We start from the raw sequence: 20,187 nt of genomic DNA, 5'->3' as shown, positions 1-20,187 counted from the left end.
TCTGCAAATTCACCATACACTGAGAAATAACTCAGGGATGGAAAGAGAAACCATAATGAAGATGAGAGAATCCTTGGAACCAAATAAAACATGACCAGACATCAAAAGTATGCAGTTAGGGCTTTCCTGGTGGCGCAGTGGTTGAGAGTCCGCCTGCCGATGCAGGGGACACGGGTTCGTGCCCCGGTCCGGGAGGATCCCACATGCCGCGGAGCGGCTGGGCCCGTGAGCCATGGCCGCTGAGCCTGTGAGTCCGGAGCCTGTGCTCCGCAACGGGAGAGGCCACAACAGTGAGAGGTCCGTGTACCATAAAAAAAAAAAAAAAAAAAAAAAGATGATCAAGTCTGTATACCAAAAATTATAACAGTTTTCTTGAAAAATGCCACAGAATGCTAAATAAATAGAAAGATACACCAAAAATTATCATTCTCAGCAAACTAACCTAAAAATGCAATGCAGTTACAATGAATGGCTCTGTGTGTGTGTGTGGTGGGGGGAAGGGAGATGGGGAAGGGGTGGGGGAGGGGGAGAGGGTCCACAAAGGGCCAAGAATAGCCAAGACAATTTTGAAGAAGAACAAAGTGGAGGCTTATCCTACCAAAAACAAGACTAACAAAGAAATAGTATTTAATATAACGTGCTATTGACCATGAGTCAAGCCATATACCAAAGGAAAAGAAAAGAGACCCCAGAAATAGATGCCTTCAGACATAGAAACTGGACATATGGCCATAAAACTAAATGAACACAGACCTGTGCTGTAATAACTGAGGTTTATCTATCTGTGAAAAACAAAATAAAATTAGATCCGTATCTCATACCACATGCACAATTAAGCCTCAGGTAGATTAATGAACTACCTGTGAAAAGCAAAGTTTTAAAACTTATGGGAAAAAAATCCAGGATATTTGTATAACCTCAGGATGGGAAAATATTTCTCTTTTTTTAAAGGTTCTTGGGGTTCCCCAGGGGATCACATTTTAAAAAATATATTTATTTACTTGGCTACGCTGCTTCATCATTGCGGCACACGGGATCTTTGCTGAGTCATGCAGGATCTTTAGTTGTGGCATGCGGGATCTAGTTCCCCAACCAGGAATGGAACCCAGGACCCCTGCATTGGGAGTGTGGAGTCTTAACCACTAGACCACCAGGGAAGTCCTGGAAAATATTTCTTAAACACAACACAGAAAGGGCACATCAGACAGGAAATGAATTTGCATCAAAACTGAAAACTTCTCTCTGACAAATGACATCCCGAACAAAACTAAACGACAAGTCACAGAGTGCATGAGATTTTTATGACAAAGGTCATCGTTCAGAATCAAGAACAAAGAACCCAACAGGAAAACAGACAAAATAGGCAATTCACTGATGAGAAACGTAAATAGCCAAGATATTGACAATATGGGACAAGTCGAGAAGAATCTATGTCAAGAAGTCTTGGCAAGGATGTGGCCAGAGCAAGGGCACCTCTTCCACTGGCAGTGAGAATGTGAGTCTGCATTACCCCTTCGTAGAGAAATGGGAAATGTTTTGCAAAAGGGCAGATGCACTTTCCTTTCATCCTGGCAAGTATGCCCGCTGAGAAGATGGAGCACAAGAGCCCATGCTGAGGAGGGCGTGATGGTTCTTTCTAGTACTGTTGCAACAGTAAAAAAATTGGAAACAACTTATATCCGTTAACATGAGACAGATAAGCAAGTTGTGGAAAAGCTACATACATATCCATGCAGATCAACATCAAAGAGCATGATGGTGGGTGAAAATAGAAAACTGCTTATGGTACCGATTATGTTAAATTTTATGTAAAATTTTAGTGAATTATGCAAGCATGCAGGGGAAAGGCAAAATCAACCTCAGGATCGTGGCTGTGCCCGGACACTCTCTAATTTCAGACATAGAGAGGGAGCCATGGCCGGGGTCTCAGTGGGGTCTGTAAAAATATATAAAATTGCAATAATATGGCTCTTGTTTTTTAAAAAGATAGAAGCAAACATTGTAAACATGATGAAACTGGACAAATATGGGTGGCATTTGCTACATTACTCTCAGACTTTCCAGTCTGTTGACCTGGTTCCTCTTGCAGGGTGGATACGCCAGGAGGTGAACGGGGCCAGGCCTGCCAAAGGCATCGCTGTTTGCACAGAAACGACCCTGAGCCTGTGGCCGCACCGTCCCGTGTCCTCCTACGCGGATCCCATTGGTGGTGGAGAAAGCACCAGATCTGGCATTCAAGATGGAAATCTGGGTCTACCACCAGTTACGAGACTGTAGCTCTGACACTGCATGTCCTGGAGTCATGTTCTCGCCTCTAAAGTGTCAATGATAAAGTCTGCCTCGCAGACCTCGCTGGGGCTGGGGTCATGGTGGGGAAAACAGCGTGATGGATCTAAAAGGCCCTGCACTTGGGGACCTAGAGATGATCCTTCTAAGTGAAGTAAGCCAGACAGAGGAAGACAAATATCATATGATATCACTTACATGTGGAATCTAAAAATATGATACAAATGAACTTATTTACAAAACAGAAACAGACACACAGACACAGAAAACAAATTTATGGTCACCAAAGGGGAAAGGTGGGGGGAGGGATAGATTAGGAGTATAGGATTAGCACATACACACTACTGTATATAAAATAGGTAAACAACAAGGACCTACTGCATAGCACAGGGAGCTATACTCAGTTTCTTGTAACAACCTATAAGGGAAAAGAATCTGAAAAGGAATACAGATATATGTTTACATACTGAATCACTGTGTTGTACACCTGAAACTTACACAACATTGTAAATCAACTATACTTTGATTAAAAAATAAAAATGTAACTAAATAAATAAAAAGGCTGTGCAAAGCGGGTCACAAAGGATGGCTCCCAGAAAAGCCAAACTGGGGCCAAATGCAAAAGAACACTTAGGTATCACTTCTCTGCTAAGTCGTTTATCTCGCAATAATTCTGCTCCCTCAGCCGAAGGCTCTGTCCTGTGGTCCCTCTCATCTTGGGCATCTCCGTGAAGGCCTGGGGATATTAAGCCACTCCAAACGATTTTGCTCAGCTCTGCTATGATTATGTTATGCCTTCCTCAAGTTTCCATAACCAGCGCTTATTGATTTTTGAATCAAGTCAAATCCCTAAACGGATCTTTGAATTCCTGCACTGGCCCATCTCCATCTTTCTGGTCTTTGCTTTTATCCCTTTTTTTAACTGTCACTCATCTGTCACAAAGACGGTTAACAGCTTGAGGTATAACTGACGTATGACAAAATGCACATACTTTAAGCACAGAATTTGATGAGTTTTGACACACGTATACACCTGTGTAGCCATCACCACAATCAAGCGAGTGAACCTATCCACGGCCCCCAGTTGCCTCTGGCTCCTTTGTTACAAGTAGTTCTGTGCTCTCACTTTCTCTTCTGCCGGTTTTATGCATTCTTTCAAATGGCCTCATCATTCAATTATTACTGAAAAATTTTCCATCCCATGTATTTTCCTCCTAATACCCTCCTCCTCCCAGCATCCCTGTGCTCATTTAGAGCCCGGAAAATAACTACATGCTTTAGAAATAACCTCTAATCTCCAGGAGTGGGCTCTGTGCTGTCTCTCCAGTCTGTATATGGAAATCAACAGCCTGCTATCTGCCTCCCCCTACCAAAAAGGCAATGGGACTCCTGAAGGCTCTGGCTTTGTTTGGGGACTAGAGTGAAAATCAGTTCTATTATTACTCGTCCTGGGACCATCCCAGACCAAACAATGTGTTGCTGGCCCTCATCATAACCCTCCTCTCAGACCCTGACATCAAGACTGTGCTAGCCTCGTGGAGATCCTGCAGCTGAGGGGGGAGGGCCGTGGACCACCTCCTTGTGGGTCCTTATCTGAATGTGCCGAAGACTGCGGGTCCTCGTGTGAGGGGGGTCCGCCCGTGTGGCCCAGCACCAGGCCCTGCAGGCCCCCCAGGAAGCTGCCTTTCACTGGCTACATCACAGCACGTCCCCTGGTGATGGCTTTAGGGTGTCCACTTGGGGAGGGTCCAGGGCAGCAGTCTGGGAGGAAGCTGTGTTTGCACAGCGTGTTGCCTTAGACCTTAAAAATGTCCGCTGTCCATTTCAAATAATGAGAGGGTTCCTACCTATGCGATGACGGGGGTCTGTAGCACTCCTTTCCCAACTGGAATCCCCTTGGCACCATAATCGATCCCACAGCTGCCCCACCCGCCACCTTGACCCCCCAGTCCCCAGGGCACACTCTCAAGGTAGAGGATGGCTGCCAGTGACTTCCTAGAAGGCCTCATGCAGCTCACTCGGAAGCTGGGCCCCTCTTTCTTTACTCTGGTCTTACATGCAACATATATGGTAGAAGTTACAGAGGGTTCCAGAAAGGACTGGTTGGTACTCTTCCTTGACGTCCAGTGTGATACAGGCTTTCCCCTACTGTGACTTGACTGGATTAAGGGAGGCCCACATAGCTGGTAAAACATCACTTCTGGGTGCATCTGTGAGGGTGTCCTGGAAGGGACCAGCAGTTCAATCAGTAGACGGAGTAAAGGAGACACCCAGTGTGGGTGGGCATCACCCAATCTGCTGAGGGTCCTCGTAGAGCAAACACGCAGAGGAAGGGAAAATTTGTTCTCTCTGCTTGAGCTGGAAAGTCCTTCTCCTCCTGTCCTTGGACATTGTCACTGCTGGTTCCTGAGCTTTCAGACTCAGAACAGGACTTACATCCTATGTCCTCCCCATTCTCAGGCCTTGGGACTTGGACTGAGTTATATAACCCGCTTTCCTGGTTCTCCAGCTCACGGACAGCAGATCCTGGGGCTTCTGGGCCGCCATAACCACATGAGCCAATTCCCATAATAAATCTCTCTCTCTCTCTGTATATATACACATTTTCTTTTTTGCAAGAGATAGTTTATTAACGCATGCCATGCACAATGCATGCGACAAGCCTAAACCAGAAGTAACTAAAGATGGTGGCTCAGAATCCCAGCTTCTGTAGCATCTTCAGCAAAGGACAATGAAGTCGTAGAGAAATGATAGGACGAAGGAGGGCAGTTTTAAGCTTCCAAAGTTGGCAAACTGTGTTGGGAAATATACGGAAGGAAAGTGATGGAGTAAGGTTTTTTAAAAAGAGGAGTCTATTTCATGCAAGTTCTTTAGAGAAAGATACACTGAAAAGTCGAAAAACAATGACTTTTTGCTGAATACATTATTATGATGGCTTTTTACTAGGTGAAATGCTGAGAGGAAAACTGACTAATTCAATGGGAATTTATAGAAATATGTCATCCAACTGGTTATGCTGTCTTAGGCAAGATACGCAGCCTCCAAGACTCATTTCCCTAATAGTAAAATGAATGGTAAATTTCTTGCTAAATATTCCACAAACCAATTTTTATCTTTGGAGCACAAAGATTTTATGAAAATGGGTGATGCTACCGTCTGAGATCACCAATCATACCCTTCGTGCTTTTCCACTGGAATCTAGAATAGATTGTGTTTTCCCATTGGAATCTGGAATAGGAGATATATAGAGATATATTCTGTTGGTTCTTCTACCCTGGAAAACCCCAACTAAGACAGATTTTTTAGAGGTCTTCAGACATTTCAGTTAGAATCAGAGGTATGTATATGGCCAAGCACTGTGTCATGTCACCACTGTACCCAGAGCTGTGTGTGTGTTTGGTATCGTTCAGCAAGAGAATGCAAATGTGTTTTCCTATCTTCCCACTTCCTCAGTTTCTTAGATGTCCCCAATTCTTTTCTTATAGCTAACCCACCCCATCACCTCTGCATACATAACATTTTATTCATCACTCCACTCAGCAAAATAATGACTCTCCCTTAGGATGGAGCAGAGGATTGAAAAATGCTTTTATAATTTAACACTTTAATTTCCTGTCACAGTGGAAATAGTGCACTACCCTGTAATTGTCTGTTTCACTTGTGACTTTCCTCCGCCAGACCTGGAGGGCAGACTCTACATCTTTTATCTCTGGACACCCAATGTCCAACCCAGGCACAGAAGAGGTGCTCAAAACAGTGACTGAATGAATGAATTAAAAACCCTCATTGAGGGACCTCCCTGGTGGCAGCAGTGGTTAAGAATCTGCCTGCCAATGCAGGGGACATGGGTTCGAGCCCTGATCCAGGAAGACCCCACATGCCTCGGAGCAACTAAGCCCACGCGCCACAATTACTGAGCCTGCGCTCTAGAGCCCGTGAGCTACAACTACTGAGCCCATGTGCCACAACTACTGAGCCCACACGCCACAACTACTGAAACCCACATGCCTAGAGCCTGTGCTCCGCAGCAAGAGAAGCCACTGCAACGAGAAGCCTGTGCACCACAATGAAAGAGTAGCCCCTGCTCACCGCAACTAGAGAAAAGCCCGCGCTCAGCAACGAAGACCCAACACAGCCAAAAATAAATATTAATTAATTAATTACTTTTAATAAAAAGAATAGAAAACTATCAAAAACTTAAAAAAAAAAAACCCTCACTGATTTCAGAGACGGTTCCAGAGTGTCGCCCAGGGCCCCATCCCTCTCTGTGAGCCACTGTGAGCCAAAGAGATTTGGTTCCTGCCTCCGTGGGGCTTACGGTCTGGATAGGGCATGCTTACAATCCGTGGTCACTGTCATGTGAAGATAAAGTACAAGGAGCTGTGAGAACTTAGGATGAGGGTGCTGGTCTAGCCTGAGGGCTGGAGGAACGCTGACGGCCGGAGGATGAGGAAAAATGAGCCCATCGCAGTGGAGAGGAAGAGCCTTCCAGACACGGAGAGATTCGTGTGCCAAGACCCCAGAGCACGGAGCATCCTGCGTGTGTCCTGGAGGCTAAGGAGGCCAGGGCGGCTGTGGGAAGGGGACAGGCAAGAGTGTCACAAACTGAGGCCAGACAGACTCTGTGAGACATGCTCCGAGATGTAGGTCTTTGCCCTGAAAGCAAGTGCGACCTCATGGGATGTGCAGCGTTAATGTCAGTGTGAGGTGATGGGACAGCGGCCAGGGAGGGTGGCGGGAGGAGAGGGAGGTTGGGACCCCTCCGTGGTCCCACTGCAGGGGTGCTGGGATGACTAATTTTGTGTGTCAATTTGGCTGCCCTGTGGTGCCCAGGGATGTGGTCAAACATCATTCTGGATGTTTCTATGAGAGTGTTTTGGGGTGAGCTTCACATTCATAGCAGTGACCCTGAGTAAAACAGAGTGTCTTCCAAATGGGGATTGGGGTCATCCAACCAGGTGAAGGCCTGACCTCCCCCGAGGAGGAGGGATCCTGCCGCAGACAGAGATGGCCTTTGGACTTGAACTCAGTTCTTCCCTGATGTTCATCCTGCTGCCCACCCTGCATATTCTGGACTTGTCAGCCTTGTAATCATGTCAGCCAATTCTTTAAATATATCTCTCTCTCATATGTACGCACAGACGCACGCGTGCGCACACACGCGCACACACACACAGACACACACACATCTTATTGGCTCTGTTTCTCTGGAGAACCCTGACTAATACAGGGGAGAAGATCTGAAATCGTCATTTTGGAGAGTTGAGGAGAGAGATGGGCAGGGGAAGGCAGCACAGGTGCTGCACAGAGTGGAGCGCCAGGTGAGGCAGGTGCCAGGTGAGGCAGGTGCTCACGGTGTAAGGTGCCCAGCCACAGGCCTCACGACGCGGCCCACTGGTCTTGCTGGGTGCAGATGAGGAGGGAATGTGGACAGTTTGGTTCATCCAGGGAGTGAGCGCCAGCAGAGAGGGGCTAGGAACAGAGTGGTGGGGCTTTTGGACACTGGTGCATGTGTCCTTGAAGGCATGGATCTGGCCCCTGGGCAGGGAGAAGGATGGACTCGCATGGTGGAGTCCAGCTGAGGCTGGGGAGAAGGCCTGGGGGAGAGGAGGCTGGACAAGAAGGCTGCAGGAGCCCAGGCTGGGGCCATGAGCTGGGGCGTCCCGCCAGGCCATCCTGGAGGTGGCAGGGCTCAGGGAAACGATATTGGAGTGTGTGGTGGTGCTGGTGTGGAGGACATGGGATCTGGAGACTTGGGGTTAAGAGAGGGAGATGCCAGAGCTCTGCAGGGACCAGCGCCCGGAATGCTGTGGCTCTTCCCTGCAAAGAGGAGGAGACGGGGATAAAACCGCCCGGCGGAGGGACAAAGGCGGTTTTATCCCATCCTGCGGGGCGGGCAGTGCTGAGGGACTGCGAGAGGCAACCAGCCCAACGAGGCTGCCCGCACAGGGACTGCTACAAATACATCCCTAGAAATACTTCTATGTCAACATCTGAGTCTCCCGGACCTGGTTTTAACTGAGCAGGTACAGATAAGTCACAGGCCTCTTGGGTGGAACCTCTGTTCTGTAGGATTATTCTAAGTATGCCATACAGACTTGGGGCTGCAGACATCCCACAAGACTCAGCATCACAACCACACAGGGGAAAGCGATGCCACCAAAATCAGAGGGTGGGCAGGAAGGCTTCCGGTGGCTTTGGGAACCAAGGGCAGAGATGCCATTCAGGAATGTGGTTGGCATCCCCACCCTATCATGGGGGCGAGGTGGGGGGAAGCCTTGCCAGAGATAAATTGTGCTCGATCTCTCTGCACATTCCCTTACGGGGACCCCGTGACTGCTAAGTGGGAGATCGGGAATTTCACATCCTTCTCATCTCTGTCTGGATTCCACTTGGCCAGAGGGACCCGTGAGCCGCCCCCTTGGGGATCCAGGGGTGAGAAGAAAGCTGTATAGAGATATGACCGTCTGTCTTGCTCTGTGTGGCTGCCCACTTCAGAAAATGGGAAGGTTCCTTCTAGCAGGGTGTGTGTGTGTGTGTGTGTGTGTGTGTGTGTTTCACACTGCCAGTCAATGCTGTGAGTTTTGTCACAAAATATTAGTGTTCACTTATTCTCAGAACCATTTTTATTTCTTCAGCATGGTTAAAAACTTACTCAAGATTAAATGATTATTTTCAGGTCCCTAGGTATTTAGGAAATTGTCTTACTGGGATTTTTTTCCCTTTAACTCCCTTAGAGACAAAGAAAAGGATCTTCAAGAGAAGATAAGGAAGCATATAAACTCAATAACTGATTGATTTCTTGGGAAGCTTTTATCTCCTTGTCCATTGATGAAGTTTCTTTAGGTAATTTGCTTTACTACGGCTCAATAAATTAAACCAGGTACTTGAAGCAAACAACCAAACGAAAAAAGATCTTTAACTCTGTTTTGAATTAGAATTACATCATTATAATAAAACCATAATGATATTCTGGGATATAGCAAAGAATGAAAGTTGGGATGGATATCATCAACACATGACGAAGCATATTCCATCAACTAACAATTCCAATTTGTGTAATCTTTTAAAAATTCTATTAATACTGATCAGAAAATATGTCACAATCTTGTGCTGGGTTTGACTTGGCAAAGACAACCATTAAACTACCAAAACATCTTTTTATCATTTATTTTGTCAATCTTCCAAAAGCCTAGACATTATCTTATCAGGAAAGGGGACCTCCTTTGGTCGCAATTCCCACCACTGTCCAGTGCTTTGGGAAAGCGGAGGCTGAAATCCTAATTTTGAGGCCACCCTCTTTATGGACTTCATAATGGGATGCCCCCCCGCCAGGTTCCATCATCAGGGAGCAGGCACTTGAGTCTTGGAGAACTGAGACTCTCCAAGGAGACCTGCCCGTCAGCACACTCGCTCAGGGACCCAGGAGGAGCCATCTGACCCCCTCTGGGCTGCTGCCTGCTCAGCCACATGCTAGGCAACAGGATGCTGCATCCGTCCAGTTCTACAGTTCTGAGGATCCCTGCCCTGCACGATGGAGTTCCGGGTCCCCTCTATGCCCTTTGCCCTTTCCCCTGCCCTCACCCTGTCAGGGTGGGGCAGCAAACCTGGGCATGGCAGGAGGCATTATGTTTGAGAGATGCTGGTCTGCCCCCAGGATCCAGGATTCGATGCGGCTGGGGAAAGCTGAAAAGAGATCCAGGGAAGAGGGCTCAGAGCCCCCAGACACCCGAAAATAATCTGAGGGACAAGTGAGGCAGCATCCCCACCATCTTCTGGGTTCCAGTTAGACTCCTTATCAGCCAGGAAGAAGACCAGTTTCTGCTTGTTTTCCCCGACGGTGGATTATGCCTGCACAACCTTCCAGATATCGGGAGCGGTGGGGGGGAGGGTGGTGTGAAGGTCAGGAAGAAATCAGACCAATCTCCCTAAGTCACCATCAGTTAATTCAAACACACCTCAAATCAACAGAGTGCCGATTCCCAAACCAATTATACGGGATTTCCTGGGCACAAACTGAGTTCATTAGATACAAAGTATGAATAATCCATCATCTAATATGGAAATTTAGGCAGGGAACATCACTAATCAGATACCTAGAGCCTCAAGTCAGACATTAAAGGACCAACAAACCCACTCTAATTGCTGATCAAAACAGAAGGCAAGGGAAACTAATCAAAGTGACATGCCCGTTCGTGCCTTTCCTCTGGCTCCCAAGGAAATGTGTTCCGCGGAGGAGCAGGCCTGCCCCTCCCCACGTGCCTCCTGCCACCCCCACGCGTTCCGAGAGTCTCAACATGGAGAAGCCACCCCAGGTCCCTTCACAGCGGGTGAGTCACCGAGCACAAGCTGGCTTGCATGACTTTAGGCATAATGAGCATATTAAAAATGACTGCACAGTGCACACTACTGTGTATAAAATAGATAAACAACACGCTCTACTGTATAGCACAGGGAACTATATTCAATATCCTGTAATAAACCATAATGGAAAAGAATATGAAAAGAAGATATATATACGTACAACTGAATCACTTTGCTGTACAGCAGAAATTAACATAACATTGTAAACCAAGTATACGTCAATTAAAAAAAAAAGAGGGCACGACTAATTACAAGAAAACTAGAGAATGTGGTACCTGGATCTACATGAATCTCAGAGGAAGAAGTACCTATATTTATGAAAAGGAAGTACAAAACCTTAATTACGCTAAAGCCTATTTAAATAGAGCATGATGCTTGATAGGGGTTAGGACTTGCCTCTAGTGCTTTGAAGTATCCATGGACCTCAGAAAAGATCTAAGAAAGGGATAAAATACATGGAAACTCCCCCCCCACCCCCGTGTAATTAACTAGCTACAGACATCCTTGGGGGAAGGCTGGGACCAAACTGGGAAGGTGGCGGCTCAGTCTAAGATCTAAAAGTAGAGACACAAAGGCTCAAGAAATAAACGACAAAGAAACAGACTGAGAGGTGAGCTGCCCAAACCCGAGATCACGTCAGAAGCAGAGCACAAAGATAACAGTCACTGCAGAGAACAAGGCGAGGAGGAGAGGCTTTAGGAAAATGGAGCAAAGTGAGGTGGAAAAGAAAGAGTTGTAAAAACTAGAGAAAAAAATGATAGTGATGAAAGGTCAGAGTGGTCCAAGGAAGGCACAGTTACCCTCAAACTAAGAGAACAGAAAAAAAAATTCAAATGCATAGTTCAAGAAAGTTTTTCTGAAATAAAGCAAGATGCAAACTCACAGGCTGAAAGGTGCACTGTGGACCATGGAAATTTGAGAAGGACTGATCAGTGTCAAGACATATCATAGTGAAATTAATGGACTTGATCATTTAAAAACACCATTGACATAGGACCAAAACCATGTTGCCTTGTATCGGACAGGCTGGGCTAGGTTATGCTGTGGTAACAAACATCCCCCAAGTCTCAGTGGGTTAAGACAACAGAGGTTTATTTCTCATTCATGCCATGTGTCCATTGTGGGTACTTGTGGGTGAGTTATGGGGTCTCTGCCCATGGTAGGGACCCAGGCTGATGGTGCAGCCAACACTTATGATTTGCCAGTTACTGTGCCAGAGGGAAAGACAGCCCCAGAGAATCTCACACCACAGGTACACACTCGGCCTTGGAAAAGTGATCCACGTATGTTCCACTCACGTGGCTCCAGGCACCCAAAAGGGCACTAGGACTAGGTCTAGGGGAACTTGGAGAGTTAAAAATATTTTTAAACAACACTGATGACTACCACATACCAAAAAAGGGGAGAGCATTATGCTGATATAAGATCTTTCTCTACAGCAATATTCGATGTCAAAAGAGAATGGCACACCATCTATAAACCCCTAGGGGGTAAATGTGCTCCTCAAAAATTCTATACCAGGGAGGTCATTATGGATAATACCTCCCAGTTCTGCTTAGGATGCAGACAGCTAAAAAGAGCATTCACCCCACCATTACAAAAAAAATAAGACACTGGACACTCTGCAAATTCACATCTTAAGTTGATCCCATCTGACAGCTAAGGTCGCAGGGCAACCAGCTAATCCAAATGCCAAGGAAAGACAGACACCTCTACGGAGAGATAGGAGGACGGGCTTACCTGGGGCCGATGCTGTCAAACAAGTTCTAGTGGAAAAGGTGGACCAGAGCATATAGGGAACTTAGCAGAGAGATGGAAGCTACATGTAAGAATCAAATGGAAATGCTAGAAATGAAAAGCACAGTCACAGAAACCACAGGGTCACCAGAAGACTCGACAGAGCTGAGGAAAGACTTACCATGTGGGGTTGATTTTGGGGAATGCAAGGCTGGTTCACCATTCAAAGAAAGACAAATATATGATATTGCTTATATGTGGAATCTAAAAAAAACGATACAGATAAACTCATATGCAAAAGAGAGATAAACTCACAGACATAGAAAGCAAACTTATGATTACCAAAAGGGAAGAGGGGGAGGGATAAATTAGGAGTTTGGGATTAACATATACACACTACTCTATATAAAATAGATAACCAACAAGGTCCTACTGTATAGCACAGGGGGCTATACTTAATATCTTGTAATAACCTATAATGGAAAATAATCTGAAAAAGAATAGATATAGATATATATGTATGTATAAGTAAATCACTTTGCTGTACACCTGAAACTAACATAACATTGTAAATCAACTATACTTCAATTAAAAAAAAAACGTGATTCGCCGCATTAGCAGAATAAAGAAGACAAAGTATATGAACATCTAAGTAGACGCAGAAGGTACTTTGACAAGACCAACATCCACCATGATAAAAACTCTCAGAAAACTAGGAATAGTAGGCAACTTCCACAACCAGATAGTGTACATCTATAAAAAACTCAGAGCTAACAACACATGTAATCCCTAGAATCAGGAACAAGGCAAGCATGTACGCTCCCACTACTTCTATCTGACACTGCTGGAGATTCTAGTCAGTGCAATAGGCAAGGAAGAAGAATCAGAGGCAACCAGATGGGAAAAGAAGACGTAAGATGGAATCTTTCTGGTAATCAATAGCACATGATTGCCTCCATAGAAAATCCAAAAGAATCTATAAAAGAGCTACTAGAACTAGTAGGTAAGTTTAGCAAATCACAGGATACAAGCTCAGTCACAAAAATCAAATTTCTATATATAAATGAACAAAAGACAATTTAAAAAAAATTAAGTACCATTAAAAGAGCACCTGTACACATTAAATACTCTAAGCATACACATTATAAAATATGTTATGCTCTATATACTAAAGACTACACAACACTGATGGAAAAAAAGAAACACTGATGAAATCAAAGAAGACCTAAATAAGTGGAGAGCTAAACCATGAATATATCCGTTCTCTCCAAGTTGATGTATACATTCAGTGAAATCTCAATCAAAATTCCAGCAGGATTTCTGTAGAAATTGAAATGTTGATTCCACAATTTATATGGAAATACAAAGGAACTAGGATAACCAAGACAATTTTGGAAAACAAAAAAGTTAGAGGACAGCAGTAAACAAGCTCTTACTTCTAAGAGTCCCTTGTCTTCCTGATCTTGGATGAATCTCAGCTCCCCCCAGAGCCATTGCTCCCTTTCCAGGCCCTCGGCAGGGGGGCAGGGGCAGGCTGGTCACTGCTGCTCTTTTTTTAAATTTAATTTTTTATTTTATGCTGGAGTATACTTGATTTATAATGCTGTGTTCATTTCAGGTGTACAGCAAAGTGCTTCAGTTATACATATACATATATCCATTTGTTTTCAGGTTCTTTTCCCATATAGGTTATTACAGAATACTGCATAGGGTTCCCTGTGCTATACAGTAGGTCCTTGTTGATTATCTATTTCATCTATTTTATGATTATTTTATATATATAATGTTTATATGTTAATCCCAAAGTCCTAATTTATACCCCCCATCCCACATTTCCCCTTTGCTAACCATAGGTTTGTTTTCTATGTCTGTGAGTCTGTTTCTGTTTTGTAAAGAAGTTCATTTGTATCATATTTTTAAAGATTCCACATATAAGTGATATCATATTATACTTGTCTTTCTGTCTGACTTACTCCACTCAGTATGATAATCTCTAGGTCTATCCATGTTGCTGCAAATGGCATTATTTCATTCCTTTTTATGGCTGAGTAATATTCCGTTGTATATATGTACCACATCTTCTTTATTCATTCATGTATCAATGGACATTTAGGTTGTTTCCATGTCTTGGCTATTGTAAATAGTGCTGCTATGAACATAGGGGTGCATGTATCTTTTCAAATTATGGTTTTCTCCAGATATATGCCCTAGGAGTGGGATTGCTGGGTCATATGGTAGTTCTATTTTTAGTTATTTAAGGAACCTCCATACTGTTCTCCACAGTGGCTGCACCAATTTACATCCCCCCAGCAGTGTAGGTTCCCTTTTCTCCACACCCTCTCCAGCACTTATTATGTATAGACTTTTTGATGATGGCCATTCTGACTGATATGAGGTGATACCTCATTGTAGTTTTGATTTGCATTTCTCTAATGATTAGTGATGTTGAGCATCTTTTCGTGTGCTTTTTGGCCACCTGTATGTCTTCTTTGGAGAAATGTGTATTTAGATCTTCTGCCCAGTTTTTGATGGGGTTGTTTGTTTTTTGATATTGAGCTGCATGAGCTGTGTGTATATTTTGGAAATTAATCCCTTGTTGGTCGCTTCGTTTGCAAACTGCTGCTCTTTCCACCTCAGTCATAAATCCTACCTCCTCTGGGCCTCACGCCACCAGCACTACCTCTACTTACATTTTGGAAACAAATTCATTGAGAAGTTTGGTGCAGTCTTTCTTTTCCTTCAACTCTTACCATTGTCCCAGGCAACACGAACGTCCATGGGGATGAGCCATTCAACGAGGCTCCCAGCTTGGCTGGAACATCTTCAGTGTCCTTCACTCCATTCCATTCAAGCCGCCCTATCCCTCATGGCCTTCTCGTCAGGGCACCAGAACAGTGGACGAGGGTGGACAGCAAGCTCCCCCAGGCCCGGCTGCATTCTTGGAGGGAGCGTTGTTGACCCCACACCATCCTCACTGTTCAAGCCAAGGTCACCTCCTCAGGGGCTGGAGGGGGCCCCTGAGTGCAGCGTTAGGAACTCCAGGCCTTGGGGGAGCAGGCCAGATACCTCCAATCCATCCACCGGGGAGAGGGGTGTGACCTGATCACTTCACATCTGCACACCCAGGCAGTCTGCAGCATTGTAAGATGCCCTGGGGGCGTGCCAGCTTCTTCGGGGTGGCGGGGGTTGCACTGTCATTATAATGACCTATTGTCTTATGACGTTTTTTAAATATGGAAAGAAACAGTGCCTGGGCTGAGCAGAAGACTTAGGAGTAGGCAGAATGAGATCAGGGTGAGCATGGCCGACGCTGGTGGGATGACGCTGAGCACCCCCAGGAGCTATTAAGGTAGAAGCCGTGGCCATATTCAACGTGAGACAGCGAGGAACACCTTGTGACCAAGAGGATGAGCCCTTGATTGCTGCCTTCTGGCTTCCTCCAAGCCCCTGGATCTGTTGCTCTGGTGGGCTGCTGGGACCAATGAGCAGGGACCATCCTCCCGGTGAAACAGGGAGGTGCTGGGGGCCTCAGGCACAACCTCTATCTCTGTGGCCACTGCTCGTTTGCCAGCCAGCTTCCCAGGGCACTGGAGTTCACAGGGAGTTCCCCAGACCTGCTGGTTCACCACTGCCAGTATTTGAAATGACACCCATGGAGGACGAACCACAGGCCCCCGTTCCAGACGGTGACACTGCTCTCCATTCTCCCAGGTGCCAGCGTGGCTCTCTGGAGCCTCCAGATCCCCGCACACTGCAACCCTTGCACACGTATGTACTACAGGGCTCCCTGTATACCGTAAATACCATTTTACCACCCACCAAGAGCTGCTTGGACCGTAGCTGCATCTTTCAAAAAATGTTTAGCAGTTTAGTTTCAGGGAAAAGAGAAGAATTGGGTTCATTGTTCATACACGTTTTTAAGCGGCCAATGTTAATTTTCAGGAGTAGGAAAAACTTGTAGGAAGAAAAAGAAAGAAGTGATATAAACAATTTTCCATGTCATTAAAGAAAAATCAGATGCTGTACATAAGAATAGATTGCCATGGGAGACTATAAAATTTCTTGCTCCAAATATCTTTAAAAAGGCGAATTAGTACCCATCTGTTCCCTGATGATGGAATAGCAAAAATGTTGTCTCAGCCATAAAAAAGAACAAAATAATGCCATTTGCAGCAACATGGAGGGACCTAGAGATTATCATACTAAGTGAAATAAGTCAGAAAGACAAATATCATATGATATCACTTATATGTGGAATCTAAAATATGACATAGATGAACCTATCTACAAAACAGAAACAGACTCACAGGCATAGAGAACAGACTGGTGGTTGCCTAGGGGGAGGAGGGTGGAAGAGGGAAGGACTGGGAGTTTGGGGTTATCAGAGGTGAACCCTAAACTCCCAATCCTTATATATAGGATGGATAAACAACAAGGTCCTACTGTATAGCACAGAGAACTATATCCAATTTCCTGGGATAAACCATAATGGAAAAGAATATAGTAAAAGAATGTATGTATAACTGAGCCACTTTGCTGTACAGCAGTAATTAACACAACATTGTAAATCAACTATACTTCAGTTAAAACAATGTTGGAGGGACTTCCCTGGTGGCGCAGTGGTCAAGCATCCACCTGTCAGTGCAGGGGACACAGGTTCGAGCCCTGGTCCGGGAAGATCCCAGATGCCACGGAACAACTAAGCCCATGTGGCACAACTACTGAGCCTGAGCTCTAGAGCCCACACACCACAGCTACTGAGCCCGCGAGCCAAAACTACTGAGCCCACGAGCCACAACTACTGAAGCCCGTGTGCCTAGAGCCCAAGCTCCGCAACAAGAGAAGCCACCACAGTGAGAAGCTCAAGCACTGCCACAAAGAGGAGCTCCCACTCGCAGCAACTAGAGAAAGCCTGCATGCAGCAACAAAGACCCAGAGCAGCCAAAAGTAAATAAATTAAAAAAAAATGTTGGAAAAGCAGTGGCACGCGTCACATCCACATCTGCAACAATCTCTTTTAACACATTCAGCCCTGCTTCACAGACGTGGGAGTCAGAGAGTGAAATGGTGGAAATGGAAAACCCAGAAAGTGAAACCTTTAAAGAGGAAATCTCTAATGGTTTAAAACACTCTCTGGAAAGATACTCCCTGCTGCATGTGACCCAGCTGGATGAACTAAGAACTGAAAGGAACGCAGTTAATAAAACCTTCCTATGAGATGTCGAGACGTCGCAAGGATGGGATGGGAGGTGGAAGCAGTGGAGCCTGGGTCACCTTTAAGGTCAGCCGCACGGTGTTGCAGTCCTCCCTCAGCGGGTTCAGCTTCAGTGTCTCTCCAAGGTTGCTGCAGCCCGACGACTGATGCTGCATCTCACAGCAGACACACACCTCGACGCTGTCGAACTTAATCTAGACAGGAGTACACAGAGCTCACGGTTAAAACCGGGCACGTGCTTGAGCTACACAGACGCTTAAGAACACCATGTGACAAGCATCTCATCTCGTTTTCTTTAAACAATAAAGCCAAGACGATTTTTTTAATAGAAAAAAGACATCAGAAACACTATTAGGAATTATTTAAAATTTCTATTTTAAAAGCAATTAATAAAAAAATAAATTTGAAGAAACCTAAGCTATGAAGTTACAGAAAATTACGTGAAGTTGAGCATGGAGACATTATCACATGTCTGTGATAACATACACTCTGTTCCCACGGTCAGCAGCTCCTGTCTCCCTTCATGGCCTAGCAAACTCCTACTCATCCGTCAAGACCCAACTCCAGCGCCATCCCTGAGGCCTTGTCTGGTTTCCCTCTCGGGAGCTGCTTGCTTCTCCCCTGCTGAAGACTCACTTTTTCAGCAGCAGTGACTCGTGTCTGTGTGCCCCCGAGGGCAGCTGCCACATCTTAACCATTACATGGTTCACAATGCCCAGGAGGTGTGGGCCTTCAATAAGAGCTGAATGAATAAAAACACCTGGGAAAATGAAAGACTATGGAAAGAAAAAATGCAGTTCAAGTGTTTTTAAAAGCCTGGACCCCAGGAGGAGAGCCACAGAGCACACCTGAGCTGGACCTGCAGCTTGAAGTGGACCTGCCCTGACCTGGCTGCAGGAATGAGAGAGAAATCACTACACTGCACACGCACACAGTTGTCCCCACCCATCTCCAGTCCTGGTCGGGTTGTCACACACGCACCCAACTGTTCACAGCCTTGGGCTTCTGGAAAAGTGAACTAAAAGAGGGACAGCCATAGATCAAGGGCATCGTCCATGGTCAAATTTTCATCTATTTTTAACCTCTAGATAGTTTATCCTTTACCTATTTTATGCCTCATCTTTGCTCTTTTCATTCAGTCTTCTCAAATAATTTATAAATCACTACACGTTTGAGTGAGTGGGGGGGACCTCGTGTGTCCAGGACTGCTCGTTAGCGATTCTCCAAATCTGCGCGCAGGCCTCGGGGGCAGGACGGGAGGCAGGGGGAGGAGGGCGGTGTCCGCACAAACCACTGTCCCCTGCCACAGCCACCCACCTACGGCAGGGGGGGCTGCGAAAGCTGCCTATAGAGATGCTCATGCTTTTAGAGATGTCTCCAGGCTCCAGGGCTGAAGCCCGGCTAAAGGAGCCGTACAACACTCCGGGAAATAGTGCAGCCCACACCTGACCCCGCACCCAACCCTGGAGGTCCACAGGGCCCGCTGCCCACCAGTGTCAGGGCCGCCGTTGGTAGAGAGGCATGGGCCAGACCAAGGTGAACGGCCGTGGCTCTCTGGCCACTGAAATCTCCATGGTCATGTCATTGGCAATGTTTATTTCTGGTCTCAAAAAACTGGAAAAGAAGGGTTATGATTCTCGAGGCCAAGTTTTAAAAGGTAACGAGGGAAAAGGTAAAACTGTTAAAAGGTAAAACAAAGGTTAAAAAAAAAGGTCAAAGTTCACCCCAGGTGCCCGTGCCCATTGGGGGTTCTGAGGTCCCCAGCCTTGGGTGCCGGCTGGACCCTGGCCATCAGAGCCGGGCATGTGCTCAGGGAGAAGACCACTCTGCCTCAGAGCATACTGGACCTGAGGTGCATGGGAGGGGAGCTGGGGCGGCACCACCCAGAACGGAGGCCGGAGGGAGGCTGGTGGACAGGCTCTCTCCTGGTCAAACTCTGCCCAGGCTCCCCCGAGCCCTCTTCCCCACAAGGCCTCAACCATGGCCTATAAGGCCTGAAAACACAAACAAGCTCTAACAGCTCAAGGCAACATCCCTACAGGACTTGACCCCCCCAGAAGTGCCTGCCTGAGAAAGCCCAAGGCTGCCAGGAGAACTGGCTGCTTTTTCCAGCCTCGGGAGAGGGCCCATGTCCCAGCCTGTGTGGGAGGGGAGCCTGTCTCCGGTGACTGCCAGCAGCTGGCACAGACAGCGGGCATCTTCGCATGGACCCTGCTAACCCGTTGTGATTTTCCACTTCCCTGACTCTACTGAGGCCCCACTCCCCCCCACCCCCACTCCCTCATCCTTCCTTTAACACGCCTGGTCACCTCTGTGCAAACTGAAGTCGAGTTCAAGCACACACTCGACTCTCCTCCCAACTGCCACATTCTACTTCTAATGAAAACCTGTCCTCACCACTTTGAGGTAGAGCTCTGTCCATCTTTGACAAGGCCCAGCTCTGGGGAGCTGAGGCTACTGATTTCCCCCCCTGAGGCAGCCCGGGGCAGGGGCCTCTTCTTGGCCTTCTCCCGAGGTGTCTTACACACCCGCCCTCAGCCCACTGTTTAAGGCACTGAGATTTACAACAAGAGTGAACAGGAAAC

General features: G+C 46.3%; 1 protein-coding gene across 1 annotated transcript in view; it reads right to left on the bottom strand.

Moving 5' to 3' along the window:
* The window catches only part of ENTREP2 (endosomal transmembrane epsin interactor 2), a gene marked incomplete at its 5' end in the record, with an annotated part of 98,809 nt that overhangs the window by 45,515 nt on the left and 33,107 nt on the right, over positions 1-20,187 (bottom strand). The window contains one exon of the mRNA XM_079913827.1: positions 17,662-17,796. Within this exon, the coding sequence (XP_079769953.1) occupies positions 17,662-17,796 (135 nt within the window). The remainder of the gene's footprint in view (positions 1-17,661; positions 17,797-20,187) is intronic.

This window comes from Stenella coeruleoalba, assembly GCF_951394435.1.
Source record: "Stenella coeruleoalba genome assembly, chromosome: 2".
Classification (NCBI taxonomy): domain Eukaryota; kingdom Metazoa; phylum Chordata; class Mammalia; order Artiodactyla; family Delphinidae; genus Stenella; species Stenella coeruleoalba.
Note: the sequence above shows the minus strand (reverse complement) of the source record. Positions and strands in the feature narration are given on the sequence as shown.